This window comes from Salvelinus sp. IW2-2015, unplaced genomic scaffold, assembly GCF_002910315.2.
Source record: "Salvelinus sp. IW2-2015 unplaced genomic scaffold, ASM291031v2 Un_scaffold3787, whole genome shotgun sequence".
Taxonomy (NCBI): Eukaryota; Metazoa; Chordata; class Actinopteri; order Salmoniformes; family Salmonidae; genus Salvelinus; species Salvelinus sp. IW2-2015.
In genome coordinates this window covers 18,769-40,010 of record NW_019945061.1, presented here as the reverse complement: position 1 = coordinate 40,010, position 21,242 = coordinate 18,769, and the positions used below count along the sequence as shown (strand labels likewise).

The following is a 21,242-nucleotide window of genomic DNA, read 5'->3' as shown; positions in this document are numbered from 1 at the left end:
CATAGGGGCTTTGTCATGCTGAAACAGGAAACTGTTGCCACAAAGTTGGAACTACAGAATAGTCTAGAATGTCATTGTATGCTGTAGCGTTAAGATTTCCCTTTACTAGAACTAAGGGGCCTAGCCCAAACCATGAAAAACAGAGCTTGGCATTGTGCATGGTGATCTTAGGCTTGTGTGCGTGTGCGTCTCTCTCTCTCTCTCTCTCTCTCTCTCTCTCTCTCTCTCTCTCTCTCTCTCTCTCTCTCTCTCTCTCTACTCTCTCTCTCTCTCTCTCTCTCTCTCTCTCTCTCTCTTCTCTCTCTCTCTTCTTCTTCTCCCCCCTCTCTCTCTCTCCTTCTCTCTCTCTCCTCACGCTCTCTCTTCTCCTCCTCCTCTCTCTCCTCTCTCTCTCTCCTCTCTCTCTCTCTCTCTCTCTCTCTCCTCTCTCTCTCTCTCTCTCTCTCTCTCTCTCCTCTCTCTCTCCTCTCTCTCTCTCTCTCTCCTCTCTCTTCTCTCTCTCTCTCATTGCGCTTCCTCTCTCTCTCTCTCTCTCTTCCTCTCACTCTCTCTCTCTTCACTCAAAAGCGTGTTCCCCTCCCTAACTGTGGCTGTGCCCCTGTCTCTGTGGCCGGTTGGGTTTTCCCTTCGGTGTCGCTGCTAGTGACCTGAAGTTGACAGGCGTCGTCTGAAGCCCTCTCCAGAGAAGAAATAGAGCAGGGGGTCGAAGCAGGAGTTGGAGGCAGCCAGACAGAGTGTCACCACCACACTCTTCTGCATGTACACCAGCTCCGAACAGGAAGTGGCAGTCTGGGACAGAAAGCTGAGGTGGATGGAGCGTTGGACGTGGTACGGCATGAAGCACAGTAGGAATGCCAGCATCACTATGACAATCATTCTGATGGCCTTAGACCCTGCCCCCTTCTGGCGCTGCGCAGTGTGTTTCCGTGACAGCAGGGCCCGGATAATCCCGGCATAGCACAGCAGGATGACCAAGAAAGGAAGCACGAAGCCCACGGCCAATGAGAAGTAGTTGAGCATGATGAGCTTGCTAAGCCCGCCCCCTGTGCTGCGCTCTGGAGGCTCGAAGCACTTGGTCTTATTGGTGGCTGGGTCGAGATGCTGACCAGTCATGAGGAAGGGGGAGGAGACAGTGCAGATGAACACCCAGATACAGACACACACCAGACGGGCGCGACGCTCTGAGACCAGGCGCAGGTTCTGCACGGGAAACACGATGGCGAGGAAGCGTGTGACGGACATGGCGGTCATGAAGAACACGCTGCAGTAGAGGTTCACGTAGAGGGCATAGGACGAAACCCTGCACAGGAAGTCTCCCAGGTTCCACTGACCCTGAGGGAGAGGGTCAAAAACAACAATAATCTATTTTAATAGCATCTCAAAGACCTGATTTCATTCAAAGGTGCGACAATGTGCCTTTTAATAAAAGGCAATTTCCCCCGAAGTAAATTAGCTGTAAAAATCAAGTGAAATGCGCTTGTTGACAACTCACCTTTGATTGAATTTGTCCAAAATGCTGTTACAGAGCACAACCCCCCCCGAAAACAAGAAGTAGAAATAGTCCTACCTTATTAACGTAGTAGAGGACCCGTAGCGGCAGCGTGGAGACACACAGCAGGTCGGACACGGCCAGGTTCAACATGTAGATGTGGAACGCAGAACGCTGACGGAACGTTTTAACCAGAACCARCAGGGCGAAACCATTACCGGCCAGGCCGAACACCGTGATGATAGAGTACACCGTAGAGTACACCTGGAGAGACAAACACCTGGTTACAGACAGTAGAATGCACCTGGAGAGACAAACACCTGGTTACAGACAGTAGAGTACACCTGGAGAGACAAACACCTGGTTACAGACAGTAGAATGCACCTGTTAAAACATAGAAAACCTGGTTACACACAGATACACCTGGTTACAGACAGACAGTAGAATACACCTGGCAACACACAGATACACCTGGTTACAGACAGACAGTAAGAATACACCTGGCAACACACAGATACACCTGTTACAGACAGACAGTAGAATAACACCTGGCAACAACCAAGATACATCTGGTTAAGACAGACCAGTAGAATACACCTGGCAAAACACAAGATACACGCTGGTTGACAGACAGACAGTAAGACCCTACATCACCTGGCAAACACACAGATACACCCTGGTTACAGACAGACAGTAGAATACACTGGCAACACACAGATACACCTGGTTTACAAGACAGAACAGTAGAAATACCACCTGGCAACACACAGATACACCTGGTTTACAGAGCAGACAGTAGAAATACATGGTCACTGGTTAACACACCAGATACCCACCTGGTTACCAGACAGGGACCACAGTAGAAATACACCTGGCACACACAGATACCACCTGGTTACAGACAGACCAGTAAGAAGTAGCCCTTGGTACCTACATTGATACAATCTGGTTAACAGACAGACAGTAGAATAGCCCTGTACATCATTGAATACATCTGGTTACAGAGACAGATCAGTGAATATCACGTGGGTAACACATTGAATTACATCTGGTTACAGACAGACAGTAAAAATACACCTGTTTAACGACACTTGACACACGCTGGTTTACACAACAGAGAGTAGAATTACACTGGTCCACTCATAGATACATCTGGTTACAGACAGACAGTAAAATACACCTGGTAACACATAGATACACCTGGTTACAGACAGACAGTAGAATACACCTGTTAACACATTGCATAGGACATCATGTTACACAATACATTTACGCCATGTTCAGAAATGCCTCCAAAATATCTGGAGAAATTGCAGAGAGCCACGTCAAATAACAGAAATACTCATCATAAACTTTGATGAAAGATACATGTTTTACATAGAATTAAAGATACACTTGTTCTTAATGCAACCGCTGTGTCAGATTTAAAAAAAACGTTACGTAAAAAGCACACCGTGCAATAATCTGAGACATCGCTCAGATAACAACAACATTTCTCCGCCATGTTGGAGTCAACAGAAATACGAAATTACATCATAAATGTTCCCTTACCTTTGATCATCTTCATCAGAATGGACTCCCAGGAATCCTAGTTCCACAATAAATCGTTGTTTTGTTCGATAATGTCCATTACTTATGTCTAAGTAGCTACTTTTGCTAGCATGTTTAGTGCACATGTCCAAACGCTCGCGCAGATGCAGGCAAACTCGGACGAAAACTTCAAAAAGTTATATAGCAGGGCCTCCTGGGTGGCGCAGTGGTCTAGGGCACTGCATCGCAGCGCTAGCTGTGCCACCAGAGTCTCTGGGTTCGCGCCCAGGCTCTGTCGCAGCCGGCCGCGACCGGGAGGTCCGTGGGGCGATGCACAATAGGCCGAGCGTCGTCCGGGTTAGGGAGGGTTTGGCCGGTAGGGATATCCTTGTCTCATCGCGCTCCAGCGACTCCTGTGGCGGGCCGAGCGCAGTGCGCGCTAGCCAAGGGGGTCAGGTGCACGGTGTTTCCTCCGACACATTGGTGCGGCTGGCTTCCGGGTTGGAGGCGCGCTGTGTTAAGAAGCAGTGCGGCTTGGTTGGGTTGTGCTTCGGAGGACGCATGGCTTTCGACCTTCGTCTCTCCCAAGCCCGTACGGGAGTTGTAGCGATGAGACAAGATAGTAATTACTAGCGATTGGATACCACGAAAATTGGGGAGAAAAGGGGGTACAATTTTTTAAAATAGGTTGAATAAACTGGTCAAACTAAGTAGAGAATCAATCTTCAGGATGTTGTTATCATATATGTCCAATAACGTTCCAACCGGAGCATTCCTTCATGTCTGTAGAAGTTATGGAACGCAAGGCGATATCAGGAGGAAAGCGCATGACCAGGAACTGGTGTTCTGCCAGACCAATGACTGAAACACCTCCCATCCGGCCCCACATCACAGCAGAGGCTTCATTCCACGTTCTACAGACTGTTGACATCTAGTGGAAGGCGTAGGAAGTGCAAACAGATCCATATCTCACAGGGAATTGAATCGCGATGAGTTGAACATTGACCAGTCTCAGAATTCTCACTTCCTGTTTGGATTTTTTCTCAGGTTTTTGCCTGCCATATGAGTTATGTTATACTCACAGACATCATTCGAACAGTTTTAGAAACTTCAGAGTGTTTTATATCCAATAGTAATAATAATATGCATATATTAGCATCTGGGACAGAGTAGGAGGCAGTTCACTATGGGCACGCAATTCAACCAAAAGTGAAAATGCTGCCCCCTATCATAAAGAAGTTAATCTTTTTTTAACTGCATTGTTGGTTAGGGGCTCGTAGGTAAGCATTTCACCGTAAGGTCTACACCTGTCGTATACGGCACATGTGACTAATACAATTTGATTTGATTTGAATACACCTGGTAACACATACAATAGATACACCTACAGAATGTAGTTACACCTGGTAACACATACAGTAGATTCACCTCGTTATAGAATGGAAATGTATCCTGTTGTCTCCCCAATTTCATGGTATCCAATTGGTAGTTACTGTCTTGTCTCATCGCTGCAACTCCCATACGGACTCGGGAGAGGCGAAGGTCAAGAGCCGTGTTTTCTCCGAAATATAACCCAACCAAGCCACTCTGCTTCTTGACACAATGCCCACTTAACCCGGTAGCCAGCCGCACCAATGTGTCAGAGGAAACACCGTACACCTGGCGACCGTGTCAGCATGCATTGCGCCCGGCAACCCACAGGAGTCGCTAGTGCGTGATGGGACAAGGACATCACTGCTGGCCAAACCCTTCCCTAACCCGGAGGACGCTGGGCCAATTGTGCGCCGCCCCATGGGTTTCCCAGGCACGACCAACTGCGCCAGAGCCTGGACTCGAACCCTGAATCTCTAGTGGCACAGCTGTACTGCCTTAGACCACTGCGCCACTCGGGAGATAGTATGTAAATACACCTGGTAACGCATACAGTACATACACATGGTTACAGACAGAATGTAGAATACACCTGGTAACATTTTTTTTACCCTTATTTTACCAGGTCATTTGACTGAGAGCATTCTCATTTGCAGCAACAACCTTGGGAATAGTTACAGGGTAGAGGGGTATGAATGAGTCAATTGGAAGTTGGGGATGATTAGGTGGCCATGATTGTATGAGGGCCAGATTGAGAATTTAGCCAGGACACCGGGGACACACCTGCTCTTACAATAAGCGCCATGGGAAGTTGTGACCACAGACAGTGAGGTCACCCGCTTAACGTCCCATCCGAAAGACATCGCCCTACACAGGGTAAGCCCTGTGATATGTTTCTTTAGACCAGAGGAAAGAGTACCTACTATTGGCATTCGAGACCATTTCCAGCAGCATCTGGTCTCCCATTCCACATGCTGAGCACTTATTGCCTGCTTTTCCTTCACTCTGCGGTCCACCTCATCCCAAACCATTTCAATTGGATTGAGGTCGGGTGATTGTGGAGGCCAGGTCATCTGATTCAGCACTCCATCACTCTCCTTCTTGGTCAAATAGCCCTTACAGAGCCTAGAGGTGTGTTTTGGGTCATCGTCCTGTTGAAAAACAAATGACAATCCCACTTAGCTCAAACCAGATGGGATGGCGTATCACTGCAAAATGCTGTGGTAGCCATGCTGGTTAAGTGTGCCTTGAATTCTAAATAAATCACCAACTGTGTCACCAGCAAAGCAACCCCACACCATCACACCTCCTACTCCATGCTTCATGTTGGGATCCACACATGTTGAGATTATCCATTCACCTACTCTGTCTCACAAAGACACGACAGTTGGAACCAAAAATCGCAAATTTGGACTCATCAGACCAAAGGACAGATTTACACTCGTCTAATGTCCATTGTTTGTGTTTCTTAGCCCAAGAAAGTCTCTTCTTCTTATTAGTGTCCTTTAGTAGTGGTTTCTTTGCAGCAATTCGACCATGAAGTCCTGATTCACCCAGTCTCCTCTGAACAGTTGATGTTGAGATGTGTCTGTTACTTCAACTCTGTGAAACATTTATTTGGGCTGCAATCTGAGGTGCAGTTAACTATAATGAATGTATCCTCTGCAGCAAAGGTAACTTTTGATGTCTTCACTATTATTCTACAATGTAGAAAATAGTAAAAATAAAGAAAAACCATTCAATGAGTAGGTGTGTCCAAACTTTTGACTGGTACTGCACGTCGGTGAGTAAATAAACCTCCTCTACCCTCCTTTCTATTGGTGAACATACAAATCACTGGAGAACAAACTGGATGAGATCCATTCTTATCAACGGTACGTGAAGAACTGATATATTTCTCTGAGTCGTGGCTGATCAAGGACATGGATAATATACATCTAGCTGGACCGAACGGAAGCCTCGGGTAAGCTCAAGGGGGAGGTGTGTGTCATGCCCTGACTGTAGAGATCATTTTTATGTCTCTATTTTGGTTGGTCAGGGCGTGAGTTTGGGTGGGCATTCTATGTCTGGTGTTCTATGTTGTCTATTTATTTGTGTTTGGCCGTGTGTGGTTCTCAATCAGAGGCAGCTGTCTATCGTTGTCTGTGATTGAGAACCATATTTAGGTAGCCTGTTTTCCCACTTTGAGTTGTGGGTGATTGTTTCCTGTTTAGTGTTTGTTTCACCTTTCAGGACTGTTCGTTTGTTGTTTTTTTGTTGTTTTGTGTTTCGTATTTTATTTAAAAAAATATGAACACTTACCACGCTGCACCTTGGTCCTCTTCTCCTTCTCCCGACGAAAATTGTTACACAACCACCCACAAACAAAGGACCAAGCAGCGTGGGAACATGGACTCCTGGACATGGCAGGACATTTTGGACGGCAAAGGACCATGGGCACAGTCGGGAGAGTATCGGCGTCCAAAAAAGGAGCTGGAGGCAGCAAAAGCGGCGTGGCAACGCTATGAGGAGTTTGCTCGAGGAGAAGTGCACGAGAGGCAGCCCCAGACATTTTTTGGGGGAGGGGGCACACAGGGAGATTGGCGGACTCAGGTAGGAGACCTGAGCCAACTCCCCGTGCTTACCGTGGTGAGAGAGTGACTGGGCAGGCACCGTATTATGCGGTGAAGCGCACAGTGTCCCCAGTGCGCACGCATAGCCTGGTGCGTTACATCGCAACTCCTCGAATCGGCCGGGCTAGAGTGGGCATCGAGCCAGGAGGGCTGATGCCTGCTCAGCGCTTCTGGTCTCCAGTGCGTCTCCTCGGCCCGGGGTATCCTGCACCAGCCCTACGCACGGTGTCTCCGGTTCACCAGCACAGCCCAGTACGGCCTGTTCCAACTCCCCGCACTTGCCGGGCTACATGAGGTATCCACCCAGGACGAGTTGTGCAGGCTCTTTGTTCGAGACCTCCAGTGCGCCTCCACGGCACAGTGTATCCGGTGCCTCGGCCAAGGACAAGGCCTCCTGCATGTCTCCCCAGCCTGGTGAGTCCTGTGCATGTGCTAAGCCCTAACCCTCCTGCATGTCTCCCCAGCCTGGTGAGTCCTGTGCCTTCTCCCAGAGCCAGGCCTCCTGTGTGTCTCTCCACTCCTGTGATGATCCAGGGCACGAAGCCTCCAGTGATGATCCATGGCAACAAAGCCTCCCAGTGAATGATTCCATGGCACGAAGCCTCCAGTGAGGATCCATGACACGAAGCCTCCAGTGAGGATCCATGGCACGAAGCCTCCAGTGAGGATCAATGGCACGAAACCTCCAGTGAGGAGTTATGGCACGAGGTCCCGAACGAAGGACGTCAGTCCGGAGCCTCCAGCGTCACCCTCTAGTCCGGAGCCTCCAGCGCAGAGTCTCCCTCCTGTCCGGAGCAGCCAGAGTCTCCCTCCTGTCCGGAGCAGCCAGAGTCTCCCTCCTGTCCGGGGCCCACTGGGAGGGTCCCCGGTCCGGGGTCGGCGGTTTTCTCTTTCTCCCGACGAAAATCGTTACAGTGTGTGTATCTTTGTTAACAACAGTTAGTGCACAATCTCTAAAGAAGTCTCAAGGTTCTCCTCGCCTGAGTCAGAATACCTCATGAAAAGCTGTAGATCATATTATTTAGCAAGAGAGTTTTTATCTATATTTTTCATAGCTATTTATTTACCACCACTAACCGATGCTGGCACTAAGACCACACTCAACAAGCTTTATAAGGCCATAAGCAAACTAATAAAAGCTCATTCAGAGGTGGCACTCCTAGTGGCTGGTGATTTTATTCTGTTTTACCTCATTTGAACAAGCATGTCACCTCTAGATCACCTTTACTCCACACACAGATATGCTCTGCATTTCACATATCTGTCTATAGCTCTATACTCCTTATTCCCGCTCACAACCAAAGACTCAAACAGGAAGTACCATTGACGCGCTCAATAAGGAAGTGATCTGATTAAGCGGATGCTAAGCTACAGGACTGTTTCCCTAGCACAGACTTTAATATGTGCCGGGATTCATCCGAAGGCATTGAGGAGTTTACCACATCAGTCACCGGCTTAATTTGTATTTGTATTTATTATGGATCCCCATAAGATCCCCATTACTCTTCCTGGGGTCCAGCAAAATTAAAGTAGTTTTTCAAAACTTTACAGTACATTCACAGATTTCATAACACACTGTGTGTCCTCTGGCCCCTACTCCACCACTACCACATATCTACAGGACAAAATCTGTGTGTACGTGTGTGTATGGTGCATATGTTATTGTGTGTGTGTATACATGTGTCTGAGCCTATGTTTGTGTTGCTTCACAGTCCCTGCTGTTTATAAGGTATTTGTATCTGTTTTTTAAATCTAATTTTATTGCTTGCATCAGTTACTTGATGTGGAATAGAGTTCCATGTATTCATGGCTCTATGTAGTACTGTGCACCTCCCATAGTCTGTTCTGGACTTGGGGACTGTGAAGAGACCTCTGATGACATGTCTTGTGGGGTATGCATGGGTGTCTGAGCTGTGTGCCAGCGACTGAAATAGACAGCTTGGTGCATTCAACATGTCAATACCTCTCATAAATACAAGTAGTGATGAAGTCAATCTCTCCTCCACTTTGAGCCAGGAGAGATTGACATGCATATTATTAATATTAGCTCTCTGTGTACATTCAAGGGCCAGCCGTACTGCCCTGTTCTCAGCCAATTGCAGTTTTCCTAAGTCCCTCTTTGTGACACCTGACCACATGACTGAACAGTAGTCCAGGTGCGACAAATCTAGGGCCTGTAGGACCTGCCTTGTTGATTGCGCTGTTAAGAAGGTAGAGCAACGCTTTATTATGGACAGACTTCTCCCCATTTTAGCTACTGTTGTATCAATATGTTTTGACCATGACAGTTTACAATCCAGGTTAATTCCAGGGTTACTTCAAACATGTTACCTGTTGAAATTGCTGTACAATATGATCTTGTTCCCATTTGATGCACATTCAGATGTCATAAATCAGCACTGCAGAGCTCTCCCTGTCCTCTGCGGTGCCTTGACTGTATTACTGTTGATGATATCTGGAAATGTGCATCTACACCCTGACCCATCTACTGTTGCTGGCTCCAATTCTGACTGGTGCTCTATCTGCTTCACTGATTAAAGCCTTAGTTTTCCGCACGTTAACACTAGAAGCTTATTACCTAAAATGGATCAATTGAAAGTGTGGGTTCACAGCTCCAATCCAGATGTGTTGGTCATTACTGAGACGTGGTTAAGGAAAAGAGTGTTTTGAATACTGATGTTAACTAACTTTTCTGGTTATAACCTTTTTCAAAAAGACAGATCTTCCAAAGGTGGGGGATTGGCAATCTTTACCAAGGATCAACTTCAGTGCTCGGTTGTCTCCACCAAGTCTGCCCCCAAACAATTTGATTTGCTGGTTTTAAGCATTAAACTTTCAAATAGCTCTTCGTTGACTGTTTCTGGGTGCTATCGTTCTCCATCAGCCCCGACCTGTACCCTACCTCTCCTAAGCTCTCTCCTGGCGCCTTATACTAAGTCTGAATTTGTCCTGCTAGGTGACCTAAACTGGGACATGCTTACCTGACCATGTCCTAAATCAATGGGACTCCCTAAATCTTTCTCAGATTATTACCAATCCCACAAGGTATGACTCAAACACCCAGAAAAGACTACTCTCCTCAATTTAATCCTGATAGGTATCAGTCAGGTGTTTTCTGTAATGACCTTAGAGATCACTGTTTTACAGCCTGTGTTCGTGATGGCTGCTCAGGGAATAGTCTGACATGCCCAAAGTAAACTGCCTGTTTCTCAGGCCCAGAAGCTAGGCATATAATTGGATGTATTTGATAGAAAACAGTTTGAAAACAGTTTCTAAACTGTTAAAATAATGTCTGTGAGTATAACAGAACTGATATGGCAGGCGAAAACCCGAGGAAAACCCATCCGGAAAAATCTGTTTTTTGAGCTCCTATGTTGGCCTATTGAATTTCCAACCAGAGGACCCAGATTGCAGTACCTATGGCTTCCACTGGATGTCAACAGTCTTTATAAAAGGTTTCAGGCTTGTTTTTTGATAAATGAACAAGTAGTTGTAGTTTTTCCAAGGTGCGTGAATGAAGGCGAGCACTTTCTTATTTATCTCCGGTATTGAACATACTATGTTCCGTCTTAAATGTTATTGTTTATTTACATATTAGGGTACCTGAGGATGGATTAGAAACATTGTTTGACTTGTTTGGATGAAGTTTACAGGTAACTTTTGGGATTCCTTTGTCTGCATGTTGAACGGGTTGAACGGGTGGATTACTGAATCAAACATGCCAACTAAACAGACTTTTTTGGGATATAAAGAATTACTTCATCGAACAAAACAATAATTTTATGTGTAGCTGGGACCCTTGGGATTGCACACAGAGGAAGATCTTCAAAGGTAAGTGATTTATTTTATCGCTATTTGTGACTTTTGTGATGCCTCTGCTGGTCTGAAAAATATTTTTATGCAGGGCGCTGTCCTCAGACAATCAAATGCTATGCTTTTGCCGTAAAGCCTATTGTAAATCGGACAAAGCGGTTCGATAACCAAGATTCTAAGCTAAAGAATTATGTATGACACTTTTATTTTCATGAATGTTTTATATTACGATTTTTGTATTTTGAATTTCGCGCTCTGCAATTTCACCGGATGTTGTCATAGTGGCACGCTAGCGGGACATCAAGCCCAAAGAGGTTTTAAGTCAGGATTCCTATTTGACTCAGCCATGCCTCCTTGCCCATTCAACATTTCCTCATCTCCCACCCCTTCTAATGCGACTATCCCCAATGCTACTCCCTCTTTTTCCCCTGCACCACTACAAAGTTTCTCCCTGCAGGTGGTCACTGAGTCCGAGGTGCTAAAGGAGCTCCTTAACCTTTTGTCAATAGGGGGAGCTGTTAGCATTATTTTTTTTTTTACATTTCCAAATTAAACTGCCTCGTACTCAATTCTTGATCGTACAATATGCATATTATTGTTATTATTGGATAGAAAACAGTCTATAGTTTCTATAGGAGTTGAAATTTTGTCTCTGAGTGGTACAGAACAATTTCTACAGCACTTTTCATGACAGGGTTCAGATTTCAGAAATTTTTACCTCTGATCTGGGGTCTGTTTATAAGGCCCACAAAAGTGAAAATGCTATGAAGGAACCACACTGCCTACGTCTTCCTTGGTGTCTGTACGTCATCACGTTTCAATGAAATCGATGGGACGTTCACAGCCATTATAAATGACAAAAATACAGAGACCCTCTTTCTCAATGTGCGCTCAAGCTTGAAGGCCATCGGACCTGTCTCGTTCCAAATCGTTTTCTAACCAGAATATTTCTCCGTCATGTTTTCAGTCGTTATAGTTGTTAAAAACATCATAATTAGTGAATTTGAACCTTTTTATATCAATTTATATCCTTTATGGCGATTTTGAGGAATTTCTTTGTTGTGCGTTCTGAAAGTTTGGACACACGTTTTAGGAGTCGGTCGTTGGTGATGGACATTTCAAGGACAGAGGACATCTATCGACCAAAAGACGTTATAACATAGAAAGGATACATTGCCAAGAATATATGAAGAACAGCTCAAAGAAGCAATATTAATATGATAAACCGTGTTTCTGTCGAAATATTTTAAACGCATCATCGCCATTTTTGTTTGGTATAGCTTCACTTGGCAACCCTGTATTGAAAAGTAAGGATAATTTTAAAAATGTAAATCCGCGGTTGCATTAAGAACTAATTTGTCTTTCGATTCCTGTAAACCCTGTATTTTTTAGTCAGTATATGATTAGCTTTCAATTAAACTAATCACTCTGATAGATGACGTCAGATCATATTGAGGCTTGATTTCCTAGTATTTTATTGTGTAACCACGGTTTTGTATGGCTAAATATGCACCTTTTCGAACAAACTGTATATGTATATTGTAAAATGAGTGTTACAGGGAGTGTCATCGGAAGAATTCTGAAGAGGTTAGTGAAAAAATTAATATATTTTGCGGTGATTACGTTATAGCGCTCTTTGGCTGGAATCGATGCTCTGGGAACGTTTGTTCATGTATGCTAACTTATCGATTTATTGTGTTTCGCTAAAACGCTTAGAAAATCTGAAATATGGTCTGAAATCACAAAACTGGTCTTTCCATTGCTATGCTTTGTCTATTTTTATAAATGTTTTATGATGAGTAAATTGGTCATACACGTTGCTCTATCTAGTAATCTAGTCGATTTGTGATGGTGGGTGCAATTGTAAACTGTGATTTCTACCTGAATATGCACTTTTTTCTAACAAAAACTATCCATATACCATATATGTTATCAGACTGTCATCTGAAGAGGTTTTTTGTTATGGATATCAATATCTTAGTGAGCCGAATTGTGAAGCACCTGAAGGAGTAGAAAACTGATGAGTTAGAATATGTATTTTGCTAACGTGTTTAGCTAATAGATTTACATATTTTGTTTCCCTGAACACATTTAAAAATCTGAAATGGTGGCTTATTCACAAGATCTGTATCTTTCATCTGGTGTCTTGACTTGTGATTTAATGATATCTTAGATGCTACTATCTACTTTTGAAGCTATGCTAGGTATGCTAATAGGTTGTGGGGTGGGGGTGCTCCGGATTCGGGTTTCTGAGGCCAGTAAAAGTTAAACTTGACTCCAAAAAACATCTGGGTTAGATGGTTTAGACCTTTCTCTGTAATTCATATGCTGCCAATTCCTGTAACGGGATCGATATGACAACAGCCAGTGAAAGTGCAGGCGCCAAATTCAACAACAGAAATCTCATAATTAAATTCCTCAAACAACATGTGTCTTATACCATTTAAAGAATCTTATTGTTAATCCCACCAAAATGTCCGATTTCAAATAGGCTTTTCAGCAAAAGCACCACAAATTAACATTTAAGTCATTTAGCAGACACTCTTATCCAGAGCGACTTACAAATTGGAAAGTTCATACATACAATCCTGGTCCCCCCGTGGGGAATGAACCCACAACCCTGCGGCAAGCGCCATGCTCTACCAACTGAGCCACACGACCAATCAATATGTTAGGTCACCACCAAACTCAAAGAAAAATTCAGCCATTTTTCCACCAAAGAGAGAGCCACAAAATAGCACATAGAGAGAAAATGAATCACTAACCTTTGATTATCTTCATCAGATGACACTCATAGGACTTCATATGCACAATACAATATGTCTTGTTCGATTAAGTTCATATTTATATCCAAAAATCTCCGTTTACATTGGCGCCATGTTCAGAAATGCCTCCAAAATATCCGGAGAAATTGCAGAGAGCCACGTCAAATAACAGAAATACTCATCATAAACTTTGATGAAAGATACATGTTTTACATAGAATTAAAGATACACTTGTTCTTAATGCAACCGCTGTGTCAGATTTCAAAAAGCTTTACGGCAAAACACAATATTCAATCATCTGAAAACAGCGTTCAGCCACAAAAGCAAGCCATACAGTTACCCGCCCAAATTGTGCAGTCAACAAAACTCATAAAAAGCATTATAAATCTTCAGTTACCTTTGCTAGTCTTTGTCGGAATGCAGAATCCAGGACTCCCACTTCCACAAGAAATGTTCGGTTTTGTCTGTAATGTCCATCATCTATTTTTGTCACGTGTTTGGTATACAAATCCAACGTCAGGAAAGCGCGTTCACTAAAACCTGACGAAATGTCCAAAAGTTCCGTAACTGTTCCGTAACAGTCCGTAGAAACATGTCAAACGATGTATTGAATCAATCTTGAATAACGTTCCAACCGGAGAATTACATTGACTTCAGTTGAGCGATGGAACAGAGCTGCCTCTCACGTGAACGCGCGAGGTCAAAGCGTGGTCACCTCATGGCAATGCTTACTCATTCCTGTCTTCTTCGGCCCCCTTCACATTAGAGTCATCAGACAAAGTTCTATTGACTGTTGACATCTAGTGGAATCTGTAGGAAGTGAAAACTCATCCATATCTCGCTGTAATTTCAATGGGAGCTTGGTTGAAAATCTACCAGCCTCAGAAAAAATCCAAACAGGAAGTGGAACTTCTCAGGTTTTTGCCTGCCATATGAGTTATGTTATACTCACAGACATAATTCAAACAGTTTTAGAAACTTTTCTATCCAATACTAATAATAATATGCATATATTAGCAACTATGACTGAGGAGCAGGCCGTTTACTCTGGACACCTCTGTGCACCTTTCATCCAAGCTACTCAATACTGCCCCTGCAGCCATAAGAAGTTAATCCACCTATCGTGTCAGATTTTGAAAGTATACTTTACAGCGAAAGAAATCCAAGCTTTTGTGAGTGTAGCTTTCAATGCTACAACAGTTAGCCTTATATTAGCTTGGTCACGAAAGTCAGAAAAGCAATGAAATGAATCGCTTACCTTTGATAATCTTCAGATGTTTCCACTCATGAGAGTCCCAGTTATACAACAAATGTTATTTTTGTTCGATAAATATTACTTTTATCACAAAAAAACGCGATTTGGTTTGCGCATTATTTTGATAAAACCAAAGCCGTGTTCCGTTCGACAAATTACAAAAAGTATCCGTAATGGTCGTAGAAACATGTCAAATGTTTTTTATAATCAACCCTCAGGTTGTTTTTAACAAACATAATCGATAATATTTCACCCGGACCATAACCTATTCAGTAAGAGACAAAAGGAAAATGGTGAGCCCCTCTGTCACGCGCAGGAAATATTCAGAGGACACTTGACTACTTTTGAAAAATGTTGCTAATTTTTAAAAATAAAAGCCTTAAACTTCTTGTCAATAGGGGGGCGCTGTTTTCACTTTGGAAGAAATCGTGCCCAAATTAAACTGCCTCGTACTCTATTCTAGATCGTACAATATGCATATTATTATTACTATTGGATAGAAAACACTCTCAAGTTTCTAAAACAGTTTGAATTATATCTATAAGTAAAACAGAACTCATTTTGCAGCAACCTTCCAGACAGGAAGTGAAAAATCTGAAAACGATGCTCTGTTCCAGGGCCTGCTTATTCAATTGCCTTATATTTATGGATTTGCATGCACTGCATACGCCTTCCACTAGATGTCAACAGGCAGTGGAAGGTGGAATGGGGTGTCTAGCTTGATCTGAGGTCGAACAAGAGCTCTTGGAATGACGTGACCAGAATTTCCTTTCTCTACCTAGGCGCGGGAAGGACATCAACATTGGCTTCTGAAAAGCGTTCGATATACACGGTGGATATCTCCGGCTCTGATTTTATTTGATAGATGTGATAAAAACATGTTAAAGTAGTTTTTTTCAACCAAGTTGTATCAGTTTATTCAACGTTTATTGCGACTTTTGGAATTTTCCTTTCTTTGCGTCAGGGGAAGATGGCCATGTTCGCGCCACATGGCTAGCTAAGGTTGCTAATTCGACAGGAGAAAAGGACATTCTAAAACCAACCAACGATTTATTCTGGACCTAGGACTCCTTGTACAAGATTCTGATGGAAGCTCAGCAAAAGTAAGAACAATTTATGATGTTATTTCGTATTTCTGTGGAAAATGTTGAGTCCTATTTTCCGCCCTTTTTGCGGGCGCTGTCTCGCTATAACGTAAGCTGTTTGTTATGGTAAAGTTATTTTTAAAAATCTAACACGGCGGTTGCATTAAGAACTAGTGTATCTTTCATTTGCTGTCCAACATGTATTTTTTTGTAAAGTTTATGATGAGTTCTTTAGTCAGATTAGGTGAGTGTCCAAACTAGCTCCGGACAATTTGGTGAATCGATGCTACATATTCACAATGTATAACCACGGTTTGCAGCTCAAAATATGCACATTTTCGAACAAAACATAAGTGTATTGTATAACCTGATGTTATAAGACTGTCATCTGATGAAGTTGGTCAAGGTTAGTGATATATTTTATATCTTTTGCTGGTTTTTGCGATCGCTACCTTTTGCTGCTGATAAATGCATTTGTGTGTTTGGCTATTGTGGTAAGCTAATATAATGCTATATTGTGTTTTTCGCTGTAAAAAATATGAAATATTGGCTGGATTCACAAGATGTTTATCTTTCATTTGCTGTACACCATGTATTTTTCATAAATGTTTTATGATGAGTATTTAGGTATTTCACGTTGCTCTCTGTAATTATTCTGGCTGCTTTGGTGATATTTTTGATGGTAGCTGCAATGTAAAACTATGATTTATACCTCAAATATGCACATTTTCGAACAAAACATAAATTTATTGTGTAACATTTATAAGACTGTCATCTGATGAAGTTTGTTTCTTGGTTAGTGACTAATTATATCTCTATTTGGTCGTTTTGTGATAGCTACCTATGCGGTAGAAAAATGGTGAAAATATGCGGTTGAGTCTTTTGCTTATTGTGGTTAGCTAATAGAAATACATATTGTGTTTTCGCTGTAAAACATTTTAAAAATCGGAAATGATGGCTGGATTCACAAGATGTTTATCTTTCATTTGCTGTATTGGACTTGTGATTTCATGATATTTATATGCTATTATTTACTTGTGGCGCTATGCTAGGCTATGCTAGTCAGCTTTTACTGATGAGGATGCTCCCGGATCCGGATTGGGTGTTAAGTAAAGGTTAAACTATGTTTAAGGAGTATCTGTGTCTCTGAGGGGTCTTTGGCCTTGTTTCCTAACTACCTCTCTCAAAGAGTGCAGTGTATAAAGTCAGAACATCTGCTGTCTAAGCCACTGCCTGTCACCAAGGGAGTACCCCAAGGCTCAATCCTAGGCCCCACACTCTTCTCCATTTAAATCGACAACATAGCTCAGGCAGTAGAAAGCTCTCTCATCCATTTATATGCCGGTGATACAGTCTAGCCCCTCCCTGGATTTTGTGTTAAATGCTCTTCAACAAAGCTTTCTTAGTGTCCACAAGCTTTCTCTGCCCTTAACCTTGCTCTGGACACCTCTAAAACAAAGGTCATGTGGCTTGGTAAGAAGAATGCCCCTCTCCCCACAGGTGTGATTACTACCTCTGAGGGTTTAGAGCTTGAGGTAGTCACCTCATACACATACTTGGGAGAACAGCTAGACGGTACACTGTCCTTCTCTCAGCACATATCAAAGCTGCAGGCTAAGATTACATCTAGACTTGGTTTCCTCTATCGTAATCGCTCCTCTTTCACCCCTGCTGCCAAACTAATCCTGATTCAGATGACCATCCTACCAATGCTAGATTACGGAGACGTAATTTATAGATCGGCAGGTATGGGTGCTCTCGAGCGACTAGATGTTCTTTACCATTCGGCCATCAGATTTGCCACCAATGCTCCTTATAGGACACATCACTGCACTCTATACTCCTCTGTAAACTGGTCATATCAGTATACCCGTCGCAGACCCACTGGTTGATGCTTATTCCTAAAACCCTCTTAGGTATCACTCCCCCCTATCTGAGATACCTACTGCAGCTGTCATCCCCTGCATACCACCCCAGGTCTGCCAGTCACATTCTGTTGAAGGTCCCCAAAGTACACACATCCCTGGGTCGCTCCTCTTTTCAGTTTGCTGCAGCTAGCGACTGGAAGAGCTGCAACAAACACTCAAACTGGACAGTTTTATCTCAATCTCTTCATTCAAAGACTCAATCATGGACACTCTTACTTACAGTTGTGGCTGCTTTGCATGATGTATTGTTGTCTCTACCTTCTTGCCGTTTGTGCTGTTGTCTGTGCCCAATAATGTTTGTACCGTGTTTTGTGCTGCTACCATGTTGTGTTGCTATCATGCTGTGTTGTCATCTTAAGTCTCTCTTTATGTAGTGTTATGTTGTCTCTCTTGTTGTGATGTGTTTTTGTCCTATATTTTATTTATTGTGTCCAGAGATTTGACTCTGTATGTTGACAGCAGCATCTCTATGTTAGTGATGGCTGTATAACAGTCTGATGGACTTGAGATAGAAGCTGTTTTTCAGTCTCTCAAGGCCCAGCTTTGATGCACCTGTACTGACCTCGCCTTCTGGATGTTAGCTGAGAGAATAGGCAGTGGCTCGGGTGGTTGTTGTCCTTGATGATCTTCTTGGCCTTCCTGTGACATCGGGTGCTGTAGGTTTCCTGGAGGGCAGGTAGTTTTCGCCCGGTGATGCGTTGTGCAGACCGCACTACGCTCTGGAGAGCCTTGCGGTTGAGGGAGGTGCAGTTGCCGTATCAGGCGGTGATACAGTCCGACATGAAGTTCTTGATTGTGCATCTGTAAAAGTTTGTGAGTTTTAGGTGACAAGCCAAATTTCTTCAGCCTCCTGAGGTTGAAGAGGCACTGTTACGCCTTTTTCACAACGCTGTCTATGTGGGTGGACCATTTCAGTTTGTCCGTGATGTGTACGGCGAGGATCTTAAAACTTTCCACCTTCCCCACTACTGTCCCGTCGATGTGGAGGGGGGGGGGGGTGCTCCCTCTGACGTTGAGTGAGAGGTTATTTTCCTGACACCACACTCCGAGGGCTCTCACCTCCTTCCTGTAAGCCGTCTCGTCATTGTTGGTAATCAAGCCTACCACTTTAGTGTCGTCTGCAAACTTGATGATTGAGTTGGAAGCGTGCATGGCCACGCAGTCATGGGTGAACAGGGAGTACAGGAGAGGGCTGAGAACACACCCTTGTGTTGAGTATCAGCAGGGTGGAGATTTTGTTTCCTACCTTCACCACCTGGGGGCTGCACTGTAGCTCAGTGCAGATGTTGCCTGTAATTGCCTGAATTCCATTGGGGTATGTGCATATGGTCACTGTGGGGACGACGTCATCGATGCACTTATTGATTATTACTGATGTGGTGTACTCCACAATGCCATCGGAAGAATCTTGGAACATATTCCAGTCTGTGCTAGCAAAACATTCCTGTAGCTTAGCATCTGTTTCATCTGACCACTTTCTTATTGACCGAGTCACTGGTGCTTCCTGCTTTAGTTTTTGATGGTAAGCATGAATCAGGATAGAATTATGGTCAGATTTGCCAGATGGAGGGCGAGGGAGAGCTTTGTACATGTTTTGTACAAGCTTTGTACAAGTAAAGGTGGTCTATAGTTGTTTTCCCTCTGGTTGCACATTTAACATGCTGATAGAAATGAGGTAAAACTGATTTGAGTTTCCCTATATTAAAGTCCCCGGCCACAAGGAGCGCCGCCTCTGGATGAGCGTTTTCCTGTTTGCTTATGGCTGTATACAGCTCATTGAGTGCAGTCTTAGTGCCAGCATCGGTCTGCGGTGGTATTTAGACAGTACGAAAAATATAGATGTAAACTCTCTTGGTGTCACGACATCCGCTGAAGTCGGCTCCTCTCCTTGTTCCGGCAGCGTTTGGTGATTGACGTCACCGACTTTCTAGCCATCGCCACTCCATTTTTCATATTTCCATTTGTTTTGTCTTGTTCCATACACACCTGGTTTTCATTCCCTAATCACACTACATGTATTTAGTCCTCTGTTCCCCTCCATGTCTTTGTGTGAAATTGTTTTATGTTTTGTGGGTATTTGGCACCAGACTTTTTTTCATGTTCCGTGTTTTGGGCACGTTTATGTACTTATGTGCTTTCGTTTTGGACCGGGGAAAAAAGTGTGCCTGTTACTACACTCTGCTCTCCTGCACCTGACATCACCTCCCGTACACACCCGTAACAGTAATTCACACCCACCATGGAGTCAGCATGAGCAGGTACCCCGGTTAGAGCAGTCGAGGAGCGCGTCCAGGAAATTCTGCTATGTTACATCATCTTGGTGCCATGATGGATCGCGTTGCCCGGACTATGGACCACTGGGAGAAACAGGAAGTATCTCCAGTGCCTCGACGAGCGCAACCAGGCCTCTACCCGTCCCGTCCGGAACCAGTCCCAGTGGGATGCGTCTCTCCCTTCCCAGGGAATATGATGGGACGGCAACACAGTGCCAGGGATTCCTGTTACAACTGGACCTCTACCTGGCCACTCTGCACTCAGCTACCTCAGGGAGGGAGAAAGTGTCAGCCCTCGTCTCATGCCTCTCAAGGAGAGCTCTGGAGTGGGCAAACGCCGTGTGGGGAGAAGGAGACGTGGCATTGGACCACTTCGAGGAGTTCACCCGTCGCTTCCGGCCGTCTTCGACCATCTGCCCGAAGGTAGAGCGGGGGAAAGGCTCTTCCATTTGAGGTAGGGGACGAGGAGCTCCCAGGATTTCGCCCTGGAATTCCGGACCTTGGCCGCCGGAACAGGCTGGAACGACAGGGCCCTCATCGACCACTATCGGTGCAGCCTGCGCGAGGATGTCCGACGTGAGCTGGCCTGCAGGGGTGCCACCATCTCCTTTGACCAACTGGTGGATTTGTCCATCCGTTTGGATAAACTGCTGGTCACCCGCGGATGTCCAGAGGGGGCTCTGTCGGTGCCATCTTCCAGCACTCCCGCTCCGGTGCCCATGGAGTTGGGAGCTGGAGGCTGGAGGAGGGGCCATCACGTGCACCATCTGTGGCCGCAGAGGGCACACTGCCGGTCGGTGCCGTGTCGGTCCCTCTGGGAGCTGAGGCAACAGGCAGAGCACTCTGGCGTCACCCCAGGTGAGTCTGCACCACACTCATCCAGAGTCCAGAGTCCTTGACCACCTTTTTGTACCTGTTTGTTTCCCAGAGTTTTCCCCGCATTCCCCGCATAAGGCACTCGTCGATTCAGGCGCAGCTGGGAATTTTATCGACAGAGCATTATCCCTTAGTTTAGGGATCCCCATTATTCCTGTAGTTAGACCTTTCCCGGTTCTCGCTCTGGATAGTCAACCATTAGGGTCGGGGCTAATCAGGGAAGCCACCATCTCCCTGGTCATGGA

At 44.6% G+C, this 21,242-nt stretch overlaps 1 protein-coding gene across 1 annotated transcript in view; it reads right to left on the bottom strand.

Moving 5' to 3' along the window:
* Positions 1 to 639: 639 nt before the first annotated feature.
* cysltr1 (cysteinyl leukotriene receptor 1) overlaps positions 640 to 21,242 on the bottom strand; it is a 34,560-nt gene continuing 13,957 nt past the window's right edge. Inside the window, exons 2-3 of the mRNA XM_024143252.2 lie at positions 1,568 to 1,753; positions 640 to 1,332 (exon numbers count right to left, since the gene is read on the bottom strand). Coding sequence (XP_023999020.1) covers positions 640 to 1,332; positions 1,568 to 1,753 — 879 coding nt within the window. The remainder of the gene's footprint in view (positions 1,333 to 1,567; positions 1,754 to 21,242) is intronic.